This window comes from Coregonus lavaretus (genome assembly GCF_964263955.1).
Source record: "Coregonus lavaretus genome assembly, chromosome: 13".
Taxonomy (NCBI): Eukaryota; Metazoa; Chordata; class Actinopteri; order Salmoniformes; family Salmonidae; genus Coregonus; species Coregonus lavaretus.
The window spans coordinates 40,133,450-40,151,779 of NC_140000.1; the positions used below are offsets into that span (position 1 = coordinate 40,133,450).

At 45.0% G+C, this 18,330-nt stretch overlaps 1 protein-coding gene across 1 annotated transcript in view; it reads right to left on the reverse strand.

Annotated features, from left to right (window-relative positions):
• The window catches only part of LOC311140308 (cGMP-inhibited 3',5'-cyclic phosphodiesterase 3A-like), a gene marked incomplete at its 5' end in the record, with an annotated part of 115,287 nt that overhangs the window by 75,191 nt on the left and 21,766 nt on the right, over positions 1 to 18,330 (reverse strand). Inside the window, one exon of the mRNA XM_084175314.1 lies at positions 2,176 to 2,226. Coding sequence (XP_084031440.1) covers positions 2,176 to 2,226 — 51 coding nt within the window. The remainder of the gene's footprint in view (positions 1 to 2,175; positions 2,227 to 18,330) is intronic.

An 18,330-nucleotide genomic window follows, 5' to 3' on the forward strand; every position in this document is an offset into this window, starting at 1 on the left:
ATTCAATGTTTTTCCAGGTTTAGGAATTAATTCAGAACGGTTACGGTAAGGGTTAAGGTTTGGGATAGGTTAAAAATATATATATATATAAAAAAAAGAGTGCCTAGCACTGAAGAGTGAACACGCGACCCTTGGAGCCGGAGCTCTGGGAATGAACATGCAACCCTTGGAGCCGGAGCTCTGGGAGTGATCACGCGACCCTTGGAGCCGGAGCTCTGGGAGTGAACACGCAACCCTTGGAGCCGGAGCTCTGGGAGTGAACACGCGACCCTTGGAGCCGGAGCTATGGGAGTGAACACGCGACCCTTGGAGCCGGAGCTCTGGGAGTGAACACGCAACCCTTGGAGCCGGAGCTCTGGGATTGAACACGCGACCCTTGGAGCCGGAGCTCTGGGAGTGAACACGCGACCCTTGGAGCCGGAGCTCGCGGCTTACGCTCACCCAAACAACACCCTAGCAAGCCGCAAGCCTACTTAATGGTAATAGTGATACTGTTGTCCCTAGTGGCCGGTTTTGAAGGCATCTCCCGACGCCCTGGGGACCTGGACGAACGTCGAATATCGCCTTGGATCTCGAGCGACCTGGCTGGACAACCAACCTAAAACACCAAAGAGCAAGCAATGCAGATGTAGAAGCACAGTGGCTAAGAAAAATTGGAGCCTGCCCTAGAAAGGCAGGCTCCAAGGGGTGGCCAGTCCTCTTCTGGCTGTGCCGGGTGGTGATTATAAGAGTACATGGTCATTTAGGCAAGATCATTGTTTAAGACGTTCAAACGTTCATAGATGATCAGCAGGGTCAACAGTTCAACACCTCAGGAGTAAATGTCAGTTGGCTTTTCATAGCCGAGCATTCATATCAGGGACTGAAGACACTCCTGCCAACCCAATATCTCACAGACACGACACATTGTGCAAGGTTGTGATTGACTGGTCGATCAGTGTGTGCGTCTCTGTCTGTTCATGTGTGTGTGTGTGTGTGTGTGTGTGTGTCTGTCCGTGTGTGTGTGTGTGTGTGTGTGTGTGTAAAGGCTTCGCTTCCCCTACAAACTGTAATCAGTCTGAATGTATCATACAGTGCCAGCATGTCTGTACACTGAGCTAAGAGAGACTTTACAAATGAAAACACACAGTCCTATCAGGAACCTGTGGCAAATACAGAGCCGCAGTAAAGGGCAAGACATTTTGTGTTTTGTGTGTGTGTGTTTGTGTGTGCACGTAACTGAGTGTGTAAGCCACTGTCATAGAGATCTTTCCAGAAATAAGATACTTGATCTACAGTATCTTACCCACAATTCTTATATGTCCTTTTCTCAACCTCTGAGCCAATTATCAAAATCACTCTACAATAATCTCCAGTTATTCACCATTTACTGCAGTCTACAGAGTTACATAATATCCTACTGTATGCCTATAGCATTACCATCACCTCTAATAACAACTAGGGAAAGTGGATACCTAGTCAGTTGCACAACTGAATGTATTCAACCGAAATGTGTCTTCCGCATCTGAATCAGAGAGGTGCGGGGGCCTGCCTTAATCGACATCATCAGTGCCCGGGGAGCAGTTGTTGTTGGGGGTTAACTGCCTTGCTCAAGGGCAGAACGGCAGACTTTTCCACCTTGCTAGCTCTGGGATTTGAACCAGCGACTTTCGGATATTGAGGTTGACACAGATCTAGGATTAGTTTTCCCTCCCCTAATCCTAACCTTAACCACTAGGGGAGAAAACCACAAACTGACCTTAGATCATTGTATAGGCATGCACTTTTATATTGCTCAGTAACTGCCTGGGTCTTAAAGGAAAACCAGCCACCTAAAGGAAAGAATTTAAGTCTTTCCTGACCAGACTGAGACAGCAGATGCCCCATCTGACCAGGGGAGAGGGGGAGGGAGAGAGGGGAAGAGGGGGAAAGGTGGAGAGGAGGGGATACGCATGCAAGCACTGGTCAATCAGGTGCAGAAGTGAGAAGTAGCATTATCCATTTCTCGCTCAATCAGAGTTCATTCAATACGGTTAGAGAAAGAAGTAGCATCCCCCATCCTTTCTCTCGCTCCTCCCCGTCTCCTCCTCCTCTCCTCCCTCCTCCTCTCTGTACTGACCTGAAGTGTTCATTCAATACAGGGTTAGAAAAAGAAGCAGGTTCCCCCTTTCTCCCCCCTCCCCCTCTCTGTCCTACCTGGGATCCCCGGGCACCCCTCTTGTGGTCCCATTCAGGCTGTGAGATCATCTGGAGACGAGAGGGAGACACCAGTTTAGAGGACATTCACCATTCACCTCCATTCTCCTCCATTCTCCTCCATTCACCTCCATTCTCCTCCATTCACCTCCATTCTCCTCCATTCTCCTCCATTCACCTCCATTCACCTCCATTCTCGTCCATTCTCGTCCATTCTCCTCCATTCACCTCCAGTCTACTACTGTCTACTACTGTTCACTACTGTCTACTACTGTTCACTACTGTTCACTACTGTCTACTACTGTTCACTACTGTCTACTACTGTTCACTACCGTCTACTACTGTTCACTACTGTCTACTACTGTTCACTACTGTCTACTACTGTTCACTACTGTTCACTACTGTCTACTACTGTTCACTACTGTCTACTACTGTCTACTACTGTCTACAACTGTTCACTACTGTATACTACTGTTCACTACTGTTCACTACTGTCTACTACTGTTCACTACTGTCTACTACTGTTCACTACTGTATACTACTGTTCACTACTGTCTACTACTGTCTACTACTGTTCACTACTGTCTACTACTGTCTACTACTGTCTACTACTGTCTACTACTGTTCACTGCTGTCTACTACTGTCTACTACTGTTCACTACTGTTCACTACTGTCTACTACTGTTCACTACTGTCTACTACTGTCTACTACTGTTCACTACTGTCTACTACTGTCTACTACTGTTCACTACTGTATACTACTGTTCACTACTGTTCACTACTGTCTACTACTGTTCACTACTGTCTACTACTGTTCACTACTGTATACTACTGTTCACTACTGTCTACTACTGTTCACTACTGTCTACTACTGTTCACTACTGTCTACAACTGTATTACAGTTTCTTTGAGCTTTCTTCTCTATCATCCTCCATTATCTCTCTCCTCTCCTCCTCCTCCTCCCACTCTCCGCCGAGGGCTAAAAATAAATGTGAGGGGGGGCTGATGAAGAAAATAAAAGAGTGCATCACGTTTGCTGGCTTCATCATCCTCCCTCCCTCCATCCCCTCTCCGTCCTCCCTTCTATTCCTCTATCCAACACTTTCTATTTTGTTCAACAAGGCTAGGCTGTAATGTAATTTCACAGTGAGGCTGGGGCGTACTGAACCTTTTAGCACAGCATAATGGCCTCCGCCAGGCTGAAACTTGAATCACTCTAATTAGCAAATATATAACACACAGTACTAACATACACACACATACACACTAACCTCCCTCCCGAAGGCACGCCGTGCTAAGTGCAGGCTCGTTTACACTCGCATCGCCAGACAGGAAGCATCGCAGGATCAACATCACAGCATTACAGCATCATTGCCATTTAGGACACACTTACAGAGACTAGTTTACCCTGGCATAATCTCCATGGTAAGGCAGGGGCAGGAGAAGAGGGAATACACAAACTGACTGAAACATACAGTAGCTTGAATATTCTCACGGTTCGAACCGATGTACATCAAGGTGAACGAGTCCCTCTAAAATCAGTTACATTGTCTCTGATTTGAGTTTCTGCTTGCAGGGAGCAAAAAGAGACAAGGTGTCCTAGTATTGTAAGTGTCCAGTCTTTTACAGTCTGATGGGGCGACTTAACTCAGCTGTTGAGAATGAGTCCTGCATTGATTGGCTGACTAGCTGACTGTCTGTCTGTGGACAGCTGGCTGTATGTTACATACAGTAACATTACGTAACACTTCTTATTGGTGGGATCCTCACTCAGATTCCCATTGAGCCACAAACTCAACCATGATTATTTTAACACTTAACCTTTTCAAAGAGGGAGAGAGAGAGTCAGGGGAAACATTATTTATCTATAAAAGGATAATTTAGATCCTTTTTCCCTCTGTGTTTTTTGGCTCTTCCACTCTCTCGTCCTCTAGCGTAGAGGAGAGGATGGTACTGTAGTCGTCTCCCTCCCTCAATAACAGTGACCCCAATCTGTGTCTTTGTCCTGAGTCCCCTTACCCTAACCCCTACTAATGACAACTCAACAACAGTCAAGCCACTTACCACCACTCAACATCCTGGTTAACTAGACAGGTGTTGTGTCTCCTCAATACAGCTGAAAAAAGAATATTCTGCTTCTCTCCCTCTGTGACCACACTTTAGTTAGCTGCGTATGTCGTTACAATATAAATACATAGGTTTTAATACCATGAAACATACAGAGAGACCAATGATCAGAGAGAGAACCACCTGATCTTTTCCATGGTTGGATGGTGAGTCTCAGTCAAGTACCTATTAAGTTAACCAAGTCTACAACGTAGGCTATGGCCGACAGCTTTGACGTTCTCTCATCTGTCAAAGACTTCTCTCAAAACGTCAACATTGTTTATGGCTGTTTTCCTGGGCTTCCAATAAAAACCTGCAGGTCTATATGTTATATTATGGTCTGGCTGGGCTGTTTTCCTAGTAGTGCAGCAGAGCAACTTTAAGTAAAAATAGAAGCCCGAGGCTGTACCTTTCATTTTATTGAGTTCTCTGGTAAAATCATTAGAGAAGTAGCATTTGAAACGGAGCAGTGTTCCTTTCCATGGTTCAGGATTTTAAACTGTTTCCAGTTTTATCCAGGGACAGCTTTAATGTATCATATAAATAATAGAGTCATTTAGGAGACACTTTTATCCAAAGTGACTTACAGTTGACACATGATACAGTAGCCCACTAAGGAATCAAACCCACTATACTCCAGTGTTACTACAGATGCAGCAGGAAAAGTGTGTGTCACGGTGGGATAGAGATTGTGTACTAGTCACTACATTCTAATCAACTGAGCCATCAGAACCATCTAGCTCTAAACAAGTTACCAGTAACAGAGTAACTGGGTCCCATGTGGCTCAGTCTGAGTCCCGTATTGGTAGAGCATTGTGCTTGCAAAGCCAGGGTTGTGGGTTAAATTCCCACGGGAGACCAATATGAAAATGTATGCACTGACTACTGTATGTCGCTCTGGATAAGAGCATCTGCTAAATAACTAAAATGTAAAAATAAGTCTGTGGGCAGAAGAACGGGATGAATTGGACCACCACTGAACCAGAGAGGAGTGAGTAAGTGGTGAGTGTACAGCTCATGAAAATCTAATGAGCAAACAGAGAGCCTGATATGTCCTCCTACTAACATTCTCTCTCTCTAACTGTTTTGTTAATTTAGACAGAAAGAGACAAATAGAAAATGTAAGAACTCTCAGGGAGGATGACAAAGGATAAAGTTCATATGATAGAGAATGAGGGAGGATGACAGATTGAGGGAGGATGAGGAAAGATGACGGAGGATGGGGAGGCAGAGGTGCAAACAGAACTCTGTCTGTGTGTTATTAAATGACAGATAAGGAAATCAACCTAATAAGAGGATGATGATGCAGCGTGTTTAATTTACCATGAATGAAACACAACCACTGGTAATGCCTCTCTCTTCTCTCTCCAGTCTCTCTCTCCAGTCTCTCACTCTCTCTGGCTCTCTTTCTCTATCTCTCTCTACAGCCTCAATCTCCATCTCTCTCTCTTCAGTATCTTTCTTTCAGTATCTCTCTCTTCAGTTTCTCTCTCTCTTCAGTATCTCTCTCTCTCTCTTCAGTATCTCTCTCTCTCTTCAGTATCTCTCTCCCTTAAGTATCGCTCTCTCTCTGAATAAATGCATAAATGCATAAAAAATCCATAAATGTTCATTCTCGCGCAATTCATATCTATAGGCTACATTTAGGTTTTTCATTCATTATTTTTATCTGGCGTTAGTGCATAGCCTAAGCCTAAGCTTTAGGGCATAACTGTATGCTCGACAAATACATGGTAATTGCCAAATGCTTTTGCGAACTTGGGCAGAAATAATGTATGTTGATCCACTGAGACAAAAAGGACAATGTTGGAGTTTAATTCAATAAGAGAAAAGCTGCGAAATGGAGAGTTGAAGATAAATAGATGGGGGGGCCAGAACAGTAGCCTAATGTTTGGGAAAGATTTGGTGAAGTGGTAAAAGATCATGGTAGCTATGTTATGTGTGATGATTATGAGGCCCTATACAAACTCAACAGTCATAAGACGGGGACTTCAAAATGGCATGTCAAGGGAACTGTAGGCTACTGTTCAGATGGGTTAAATGGAACAGTAGCCTGAAATCTGGACACTGAATGTAGGTCTATAACCTCTCACATAGCCTAATATAATATTAACCCCTGCAGAATTAAGCATACACAAAAATGTACATTTTGACTCGGGAACAGTGGAGAAATGTGATTGACTTATTTCAGCATCTTGAGAGAATAAAGGTCTATAAAGGTGCTCTCTTTATCAACATCATAAAAGCTGATAGTATTTCAAATACATAAAATATGCATCCAAGCCAAAATCATATAAGAAACATGCTGGGTAGTTTTCACAGCTTTTAATTTCTCTAAAACGGTTCAAACTGATGTCATTTGGAAATGTTGCGCAAAAAATCATTAGTTTTTTGGGGTTATTGCATTTTATCCCCGGTCCCTAAAAGTCTTTGCAGCGCGAGAGAAGCAGAGAAGAAAGGGAAAACTTTACCAATGTCAACTAAATTGAAGCATTCATTCTATCGTTTTGTGACATTATTCTGGAGAGCAAGGACCAATTTCGTATTCTAGGGCAACGAGTAATGACAGAAGAGAAGCTGCATGTATCTAATTATAGACAAGATGACTAAGAAATAGCCTACCAAAATGAAATATAGGCCTATCTGAAAAGGCACGTCAAAACATCGCTTCGTCATCTCTGACTGTACAGAGCATTTTCTATATTAGCGGGTTAGGGTCGGGCCTCAGATTTTCACTTTATCTCATATACTGTAGTTGGGCGGTTGCAGATGAGTTATTAGCAATTGCAGTTGGGTGTGGGTGAACAAACAGCTGACCCACACATCACTAACATACACACCTCCACCTGGCCAAACCTGTATGTGGGTCCTCCACTCAGCCCCACTGCTCCCTCAGATGGCCTTCATTACGGCTCGAATGCACTTTTAATAATGTAAAGGCTATGGGAGGGTAGGAAACCACTGGGGCCTAATGCAATGTTGTGCCAGATTACCATTCACAGCTCTATAACCAGCGTAATATTTGTTTTATGATGCCCGGGGCCACAGTAATATCATGCTCTATAGATAGCTTCATATCAATTTAGGCTCCTTGGCTGTCCAAACTCATGGCGCATTAAATGTTCACTTCCAACCTAGTGCCAGCAGGGATAACTACTCCTTCATGACTTTGCCATCAACTCTCTTCTCTCTCTCTCTCTCTCTCTCTCTCTCTCTCTCTCCTCCCTCTCTCTCTCGCTCTCTCTCTCTCGCTCTTCTCTCTCTCCTCCCTCTCTCTCTCTCTCTCTCTATCTCTCCTCCCTCCCTCTCTCTTTCTCCTCCCTCTTCTCTCTCTCTATGTTGTCTCTCTCCTCTCTGCCTCAGTGGTAATTTAAGCTCTGGTTTTCAATCAGTTCCATTCCAGGACTTCGGATGACTTTCTCGCTATCTACTTTATTAGCTTCTCCTCAATAGAGGAGATCGCTAATGATGTGTGGTGCTGCTTTACACCTGCAGGTGGAGCTGTTATCCTGACCTGGGCCTGTATTCTAGGATCAGTTTTGCATTTAATGAATAAGATTATATGGACAGGTGGGTACCTGATCCTGGATCAGAACTTATACTCTGAGACTGTTTATGAATACGTGCCCTGGGCTGTATTAGTGTAACAGTCAAATGCTCCTCTGACCCAGCTTGAACACAACACATAAAGCAGGGAATTTAGTGCCTCTTTCCAGACTCATTCTCAGGGCGTTAAACACTGTAAAGTACCCATGTATTTCCGCGAAACTCTACCCCAGATAGTCCAGCACTCCTCTCCTCTCTCTCTTGACTCTGGAAAAGACCAGTCATGGATCTGAGTCTTGGGCTGTATTTCATTCCAGATAGTTACTCCCCCCCACACCAATCCAGTCATCTCAGATCTACAAAGGGAAGAGAACGAGGGCAAAAGCTACAATGTTACAAAACATTTTGGAATCAAATGCAGCCCAGAGATTACAGACGCCCTCCACTACCTGTTATTGTGGAGAAAGGCCAACTGGACATGGAATTGGACGACAGACGCTGCCAGTCAATCCCCTGGACCCTCATCAGGCCTCCTTGCTCCAGTGAGAATTGGGCCTGAAGCCTGAAACCCTGACACTTTAAAAGAGGGAGGAAGAGAGAGAGAGGGGGGGGGGGGGGGGGGGGGGGGGATCAGACATCCAGGAGAGGAAAGGCAAGTCTGCTAGAGGCTTTTAACACTTTTGGATGCTATATGATCAGACTCACATGCAGACACGCACGGATGTGTGCACACACAAACACACAGAAACATACACACACCCTGGATCTGGAGGTGGTTTTAACAGTGTTGGCTGCTAAACAGGATCTAGATGCCTTGCTAGTTACCCCCCTGAGGGTTGCAAGGCCTTCCAAGCCCATTAAGAAATAATGGTACATTCATGCTGCCCATAGAAAATACTTAGCGTGAGGGTAATTGCAACCATGGGGTTGATGGGGTTGGTGTTCACACATATCTGCCTTGTCCAACACTTCCCTGTGTGAAAATACAACACATTCAACTGGTTAAGATGATGACAAAGTTGTGGGTTAGATTCCTGCATGGGTCACACGTACTGAATATATATCAAGTTAAAACGAGTCCCTTTGAATCAAACAGTCTGGTAAATGACAGTTATAAATGTCTCATAAATGACAGGTGAAGTTGATCCCAATATGTCTGCCATAGATTTTTTAGCAGCTCTCATACATGTTATGAATATTGACACATTCCACTGTGTTTTCTACAGTCTGCTTCCATGCACACACTCACTCCACAGGCCTGTGTGTTACATTCCCAGTGTAAATCTTTTACAGCGCCAGCAGGTCTGTCTGACTGCTAGTATATCCTGTACGGCATCACACTGCGTCGACCAAGACCTTTAAAACCAACCAGTGGCTCCATACAGTAAATGTCCATGCAAAAACACCCAATGAAACTCAACTCTGAAAAGGACTCCATGTGTTTTCCTCAATTTCACCATTCAACAAAATCAGTGGCACCACAGCAGCCTTCACACACCATATGATTACATGTTGGAGCGATGGGTGAGCAATGGAAATCCTGAGGGAAGAGGGACCACATACACTGACAGAGCTGTAAAACACCAGGAGACATACATGCTGCAACAGCACAACCCTGCCTCTGTTACACCAGCCACTGGACAGGAGAACCAATAGACGACTATAGAGAATGGATGAACTACAGTACTCTGGACGCATTAATAAAACCTGGTTGCTAGAAGCCCAGAGTTGGGGCTGGAGGTGAAGTTGGGACTGGTGCTGAAGCTGGAGAAAGAAACAGGGGTAGTGTATAGGGGATGGGACTTAACAAGGGAACAGGTGTGTGAGTCATCCAAATAAACAAGTCCTTGTAAGGAATAAAGGCCCTGGAGAAGAGGGTATATGTTGTGAATGGCCTACCCCTGTATGAGTGGCTTTAGACGTTCTGAAAGTACCCTTGGCTGAATGAAATGACGGACAGGCCTGCGTCACACCGCACGTCACGACTACACCGCTACACTATGGAAGAACGAGAGAGAGAGTGTGTGTTTGTGAGAGAGGGAGTGAGCGAGCGAGAGACAGAGAAAGCAGGAGAGACATAGACAGACAGAGCCCTTGGCTGAGTGACAGACAGATCGCCCTCTCTCCCTGCCCTCTGCCCTCCCTGCGCGTCACGACTGGACCACTCTAGGCCTAAAGAGGTCCCAGAGCTCATCTGCATAACGAGGTGAGACAAAGCCGGCTGGCCAGCAGCTGCTACGAGTGGCCTCAGTTGTAAACAACAGACACAGGGCCAGGGGACATTTACATAATCATGTACATCAGATAGCTAGCTACATCTCACGAGTGCAGTTATTAACATTTTACATTTACATTTTAGTCATTTAGCAGACGCTCTTATCCAGAGCGACTTACAGTTAGTGAGTGCATACATATTTTTTAATTTTTTTCATACTGGCCCCCCGTGGGAATCGAACCCACAACCCTGGCGTTGCAAACGCCATGCTCTACCAACTGAGCTACATCCCTGCCGGCCATTCCCGCCCTTACCCTGGATGACGCTGGGCCAATTGTGCGCCGCCCCATGGGTCCCCCGGTCATGGCCAGAGCCAGGATCTCTAGTGGCACAGCTAGCACTGCGATGCAGTGCCTTAGACCACTGCGCCACTCGGGAGTTCATTAAAGTCTCAAGAAACTATTTGTCTCAACTTCAAATGAACTTTTGTCTGTAATGTCTTTTTTGTTATGTGTCGGCACCCAGTAAGACTAGCTAATGGGGATCCTAATAAATCAAAAACCGAATAAATCTAAAACTTTGATTCACCACCACATTGACTCTGTACCTTAAGAACATTATTCTCCACAGGCCTCCTCCTTTATTTACCATCTGTCTAGGGCTACTTCATCCTCCTCTGTCTCCCCGCTCCATTCTTCAGTGCAGTGTGGTCTTATCTAATCATGAGTGCGTGTCCTTTGGTTTAGATGCAGGGTCAAGATTTTGCTTGACAGAGACTGAGGGGTCCCAAGAAAACATGCACCACTGGGAGCTTCCTTCCTAGAAGCTGGCATCGCCAATTGACCTCTTCATTTTAAGATTACAGCTTAAATCTCGGCCAGCCCTAGAGAGGATGAGAGTGAACAGGGGAAAAGAGGGGGGGAGAGAAGAAGGGAGAGGGAGTATATCCAGAGAGATAGCACTCGGTGTCCCCAGTGGGATTATATAAAGCATTCTTCTCCCTGGAGGAAACACCTGATCCTGCACACCTGATCTGGGTTCAGTCATTATGCTGGAACACATACTCACTACATCACAACTCCTCTCCTCCCTCACTCTCTCCATTTATATTCCTCCTCTCCTCACTCTCTCAAGTCTCCTCTTCCTCTCTTACTCCCCCTGTCCCTCACAATCTCACTCCATCTGTACTCCCCTACCTCACTCTCACATAATTTCTCACTCTGCGTCTACTCCTCACCATCACTCTTTCCTCTTTCACTCACAGTGGCAGTCATGGTGGTGGGTTGTGTTGAAGGGACCCTTGGGACGGGCTGATGACTCAGAGAGAGACCACTCATCTACGTCCCCATGGGCCATCAGCTGTGCTTACTGATGCTAATTGTGTCCGGCCGTCTGTCCGTCTGTCTGTCGGTCCTGTCGATCATTTACGGAGCCTGTTCTGGGATTGCTTATTGATCACATTATCTTCCTGCATCACTCAGTACCTCACAGACCTGCTGTGTACTGGGGGAGGGAGGGGAGAGGTGAGCGTGACGGTGACAGAGGGAAGGTGGAGAAGAGACGAATGAGTGGGAGAGGAAGAAGGGGTGAGGTGAGGGAGAGGGAAAGGGGATATGAAGGGTGAGGTATAGGGGAGAGGTTGGTATGACGGAGGGAGAAGGAGGAGAGGAGTTGGTAGACAACACATTAGGAGCATGTGGATCCAGGTAAAGCATTTGTTGGGTCAGAAGAAACATTCAACTCACCAGAGCCTGAACATCAGATCGTAATCGTCTGTCTGGGGTATTTACAGTTTGAAAACGTACCAACCTACAGGCCCATTACACTTTAATGATTCTCAATCAATGTTCTGAACTAGTATAGAGTCAATACCGTGCAACATGCAGCTAGAGGTGGAACATTGACAGGCTATTTTACTACAGTATAAATCTAATTTACACTACAGAATTAAACGATACGTTTGCGTGCAAAGTGCATCTGGTGTGATTTTCCTGACCTTGCCCGCCAGTTAAAATTACTTGTACGAGTGTATTTAATTTATTTGTTACATTTTCTCTGGTAGGTAGTGAACTGCAAAGCACGTAGCATGCAGAAATTAGATAGGGCAGCTTCCAATTGGCTCATTCATCCCCCCTCCTCTCCCCTGTAACTATTCCCCAGGTCGTAGCTGTAAATGCAAATGTATTCTCAGTCAACTTACCTGGTAAAATAAGAGTTAAATAAAACTAAAAAATAATTTCAAAACATATCCAGGGAAAACGCACCATAAAATAAAGCATTACAATACCTCGTGCCCACATTAACGTTGTAAAGTCGGAGGCCACCCTGAACCTGGCATATTTGGGCAAGCGGGCACCTTTTTCCATCTGGGAAATCTTCACTTTTTATGACAGAGGTTATTACTCCACAGATTAACTTAACAGAACCAGACAAATCACTTGCTCTTAGTGCTCTGTGAGAACCGTGATGAACCAGAGACAGAGGTCAGACCAATACACACAGACGGACAGACAGACACACAGACACATAGGCAGGTTAAAAGTCTGCTATTTGGCACTACTGCCATGGACGTCTGAATTGGAACTACCACGTTAGTAAAAGGCCTGGATTGGCATTCATAGTGTAGTGTACTACCATGGACAGACAGACAGACAGACAGACAGACAGACAGACAGACAGACAGACAGACAGACAGACAGACAGACAGACAGACAGACAGACAGACAGACAGACAGACAGACAGACAGACAGACGGACAGACGGACAGACGGACAGACGGACAGAGACAGAATCATACACAGAGAATAGAACGAACCCATTTTAAGCAAGGAACACTCGTCTAGACAAGACACAAAGGAACATTTGAGGTATAGTGTACATTAAAACAGACATGTTAAAGTAACAAAGCTGGGTGAACCAATGCAAGATGAGATAGTATTACATGCACCACATGAGGCTGCTGAGGGGAACGGCTCATAATAACGGCCGGAACGGAGCAAATGGAATGGCATCAAACATATGAAAACCATGTGTATGATGTATTTGATACCATTCCATTTATTCAGCTCCAGTCATTAACATGAGCCCTTTCTCCCCAATTAACGTGCCACCAACCTCCTGTGAAATGCACTGTAGATGTATCACTCTGACACTGACCTGACTCTCTATCTCCCTCTAGACCATGACTCATGTTGTTGCTTCCTGTGAGTGATTGTGAGTGACATCAGTCTCGTGTGTGTGTGTGTGTGTGTGTGTGTGTGTGTGTCTGGAAGCCCTCGGCCCCTGTCCAGTCCCCTGGGGCAGGTACAGTCCCTATGGCAGGGCTACTGAGAGGGGCAGAGACGGGCTCTGGATGACTGTGATTGTGTTAGAGCAGGTCTAATGGTCCGGCTATTGAGGAGCTACATTAACCCTCTCACCCCTGGCCTGGACACACCACTTATTACATTGGGAGAAGTAACAGGGACGTGTCTGGTGTCCTAAATCACTTCCATCAGGATGAGCAGACACCCAAGCAGCAGGAATCAGTGGTCTACAGGGACAAACACACTGACAAACAGTCATTATCTCAGCTCCAGATACGGATACATCAGTCTAAACTCAGTTCTGCCCTCTGGTTCAAAAAGGGGTTTCTGTTTTCATCAGATTTGATTTGGATTCATTTCCATGACAATGCTGAAAAACACCTAAAGTAGACAGACTCACTCTGGTGCTATATAAATCAACTACATATCCCATGGTTCCGCTCTCTCCCTAGCTGCCTGCGTCATCAACACCAGTCCCGCTGTGCATCAGATGCAAACAATTACCCTCCTCCTGACCTCAAAAACGCAAAGAATGAGGTTGGACTGCGTAGTCGGCCCAATCTGCTGCGGTGCACCACATAAATACGTCAATGGATCATTTCTCACTTGTCACAGAACAGTCTGAATCACGGTTAAAAAATCTTTATACAGACCAAATGAAAAACACAATCCTAGAATGAATGAGTGGAACAACAGACCTGAGCATGAGGCAGCTCTGCAGAGCGGTCACTAGCTGGCAGCGCCACAAAGTCTGGTTTTAAACATAACCCCAACCTTAACCCTAACCTTAACCACACTGCTAACCCTAATGCCTAACCTTAACATTACATTTTTGTTTTCATGAATATTTACAATATAGCCAATTTTGACTTTGCAACTGGCCTATCTAAGGGGAAATCGCTTAGTTCTGCCTCCAGGACAAGACTCATGACAACAAACGTCAACCTGCTAGAGAAAGAGGGAGAGATGGAGAGACAGAGAGAGACAGAGAAAGAGAGAGACAGAGACAGACTAAGAGAGAGGGAGAGAGAGGGAGATAGAGAGAGATTGAGAGGGAAGAGAGGGAGGTGGAGGCTGAGGGGGAAAGGGAGAGAATTGTTGAGGTCACCTTCAGTAAACTAGGGGAACCTGGTTTGCTGACCATGATGACGTGTTTGTGGGCTGAGGTCACAGCCTCACAACACAGCTCCTATAGGGAGACCGTTCCTGTCTCTAGCGAGTGTGTGCTTACATGGTACATGATTATGTACTCTACTGTGCACCTTAGAGACTGCTGCCCTAGGTACATAGTCATTGAACACTGGTCACTTTGATCATTTTTACATACTGTTTTACCCACTTTATATGCATATACTGTATTTTAGTCATGGCTCATCTTATATAACTACTGCTGTGCACACTTTTTCTTCTCATATCCTGTCCATTCTGTCTATACACACCATTCACATATATAAATATATATATTTATTTATATTCCGGACTCTGACATTGCTCGTTGTGATAAGTCTTTATTTGATTTATTTTACTTTTGGATTACGTGAATATAGTTATTGTATTGCTAGATATTGCTGCATTGTTGGAGCTGAAAACATAACAATTTCGCTGCACCTGCGATAACATCTCAAAAACTGTGTGCGTGACCAATAAACTTTGATTAGATTTTGTGCACAATTACACAAATAAGTCATCACTGTGCTGTGATGGTCACCTGAGGGTGAGTAGGACCTAGGTGTTCGAAGTGAGCGTTGCGTGTCTTTGCGTATTCGTTGGCGTGTGCGTGTATAGATGTATGTACATTATGTATCACAGCTGGATACCTAAGGGCAACTGTCTATATTTGTTACGTTGCGCTTCTCACTGCATGCATTCAACTGTATCTAGCGTGTAATATGTATGTATGTGTTAGAGTTTTGCCATTTGGAAAAGGCCCTGCTCTTCCATCTAAGAGAAGTTCAAGGTCTGTTATACATTGGCCCTGGATCAGGGTTCTTTTCATAGAAAACACCAGACTGGAGATGATAGAATCATGATGCGTGGTTTCCGCAAAGTGCACCCCTTCACTTCATTAACCAAGCCGCATTAAGAGGCAATCCAATGGCTTCATGCACCCAATGGCTTTATGCACACACACACCCTTCCTTCCACTGGTTCCCTCTGTGGAGTGTTTCCCGTGCTAATGGCAAGCCAGTCTTAGGTTACTGGCGTCACGTACAGTAGGGGAAAAAAGTATTTAGTCAGCCACCAATTGTGCAAGTTCTCCCACTTAAAAAGATGAGAGAGGCCTGTAATTTTCATCATAGGTACACGTCAACTATGACAGACAAAATGAGAGAAAAATATCCAGAAAATCACATTGTAGGATTTTTAATGAATTTATTTGCAAATTATGGTGGAAAATAAGTATTTGGTCAATAACAAAAGTTTCTCAATACTTTGTTATATACCCTTTGTTGGCAATGACACAGGTCAAATGTTTTCTGTAAGTCTTCACAAGGTTTTCACACACTGTTGCTGGTATTTTGGCCGATTCCTCCATGCAGATCTCCTCTAGAGCAGTGATGTTTTGGGGCTGTCGCTGGGCAACACAGACTTTCAACTCCCTCCAAAGCAAAGATTTTCTATGGGGTTGAGATCTGGAGACTGGCTAGGCCACTCCAGGACCTTGAAATGCTTCTTACGAAGCCACTCCTTCGTTGCCTGGGCAGTGTGTTTGGGATCATTGTCATGCTGAAAGACCCAGCCACGTTTCATCTTCAATGCCCTTGCTGATGGAAGGAGGTTTTCACTCAAAATCTCACGATACATGGCCCCATTCATTCTTTCCTTTACACGGATCAGTCGTCCTGGTCCCTTTGCAGAAAAACAGCCCCAAAGCATGATGTTTCCACCCCCATGCTTCACAGTAGGTATGGTGACATTTGGATGCAACTCAGCATTCTTTGTCCTCCAAACACGACGAGTTGAGTTTTTACCAAAATGTTATATTTTGGTATCTGACCATATCTGACCATATGACATTCTCCCAATCCTCTTCTGGATCATCCAAATGCACTCTAGCAAACTTCAGACGGGCCTGGACATGTACTGGCTTAAGCATGGGGACACGTCTGGCACTGCAGGATTTTAGTCCCTGGCGGCGTAGTGTGTTACTGATGGTAGGCTTTGTTACTTTGGTCCCAGCTCTCTGCAGGTCATTCACTAGGTCCCCCCGTGTGGTTCTGGGATTTTTGCTCACCGTTCTTGTGATCATTTTGACCCCACGGGGTTAGATCTTGCGTGGAGCCCCAGATCGAGGGAGATTATCAGTGGTCTTGTATGTCTTCCATTTCCTAATAATTGCTCCCACAGTTGATTTCTTCAAACCAAGCTGCTTACCTATTGCAGATTCAGTCTTCCCAGCCTGGTGCAGGTCTACAATTTTGTTTCTGGTGTCCTTTGACAGCTCTTTGGTCTTGGCCATAGTGGAGTTTGGAGTGTGACTGTTTGAGGTTGTGGACAGGTGTCTTTTTTTTTCTCAATTTGTCTGTCATAGTTGACGTGTACCTATGATGAAAATTACAGGCCTCTCTCATCTTTTTAAGTGGGAGAACTTGCACAATTGGTGGCTGACTAAATACTTTTTTTCCCCACTGTAGCTCTTTACTGCCATTACTGTCAGAGAGCATCACATCACGTGCGTCACGGCTCTCGAAAGCGGCATCCTCCGTGACGTTCGATCCCCTTTCATCGCCCAATGTTTGATGTGGTATGTGGCATGAACGTTAGTTGAGTCATTGACTTCTCATGTAAAGTGAAGATTGAGACACAGGAACTCCATTTACTTTAATATCCCTACTGTAGGCCTATGTGTTGCATGCTTCCATCTCTGAGAAGAATGGATGAAAATCTATTCCATAATGTAGGCCCCATTTCCTTTTGGTGCTAAATATTATATTGTCATATAATTGTATGAATTATCAAAATCATAATATTCATCAGTAGCTGAATAAAATATCTCCAAACTCCGTAGTCTAATATCATCCAGCATACTTACTATTGAAATTATAACAGTTTGTATTGAAGGGTTGTATGGCTCCTTCGCACTATACTTTTTGCTCTGTGCTCGTGTTTTATAAAGAACACAGCGCCAGTGAAGTCTGACAGCTGTTTTAGCCGACGTGTAGGGGAGGAAATGTTCTTGATTATCTAAATAAACACAGAACGCGCTATGTTCAGAGGAAGAATGGCTCTTGGACAATTTGTGCAGGATTGGAAGTGTCAACATTTTAACTGGGGGCGTGTGGGTCTCGGTGGAACAGCCAGAGTTTAGCCAGGCATTATACAAATACTCTGCCTCTGTTTTCTTAGATCACCCGAGGAGAGGAAGAGAGGGATGGAGGGAGAGAGAGAAGGAGGGAGAAACAGAAAGGGGAGAGAGAGAGAGAGAGAGAGAGAGAGAGAGAGAGAGAGAGAGAGAGAGAGAGAGAGAGAGAGAGAGAGAGAGAGAGAGAGAGAGAGAGGGAGGGGAGGGAGGGAGGGAGGGAGGGAGGGAGGGAGGGAGGGAGGGAGGGAGGGAGGGAGGGAGGGAGGGAGGGAAGAGAGCTGGAGGGAGAGAGAGCAAGAGGTAGAGAGAGTGGTGGAGGGGAAGAGGGAGAGAGAGGAGGGAGATGGAGAGAAAGAGAGAGAGAGAGAGCTTATTCACCCAAACCTGAGTGAACTCATTCAGCTCTCTAACAGTACTGAGAGAAGCTTAATAAGACACAGCTGGAAGCTACACACACACACACACACACACACAACTAATATAAACAGAATTTCTGCACGATCACTGCAGTGTTCATGGTCTTATCTGAATCATACTGTACACACATCTCATGCTGTGGCTGCATTGGAAAACTGTATTCATAAGACCAATGACCAATCCATGTTTCATATGACAGCTTGATGTGCGTACAATCAATCAGTGTCTATAACCTAGTGGTTAGAGTGTTGGGCCAATAACCT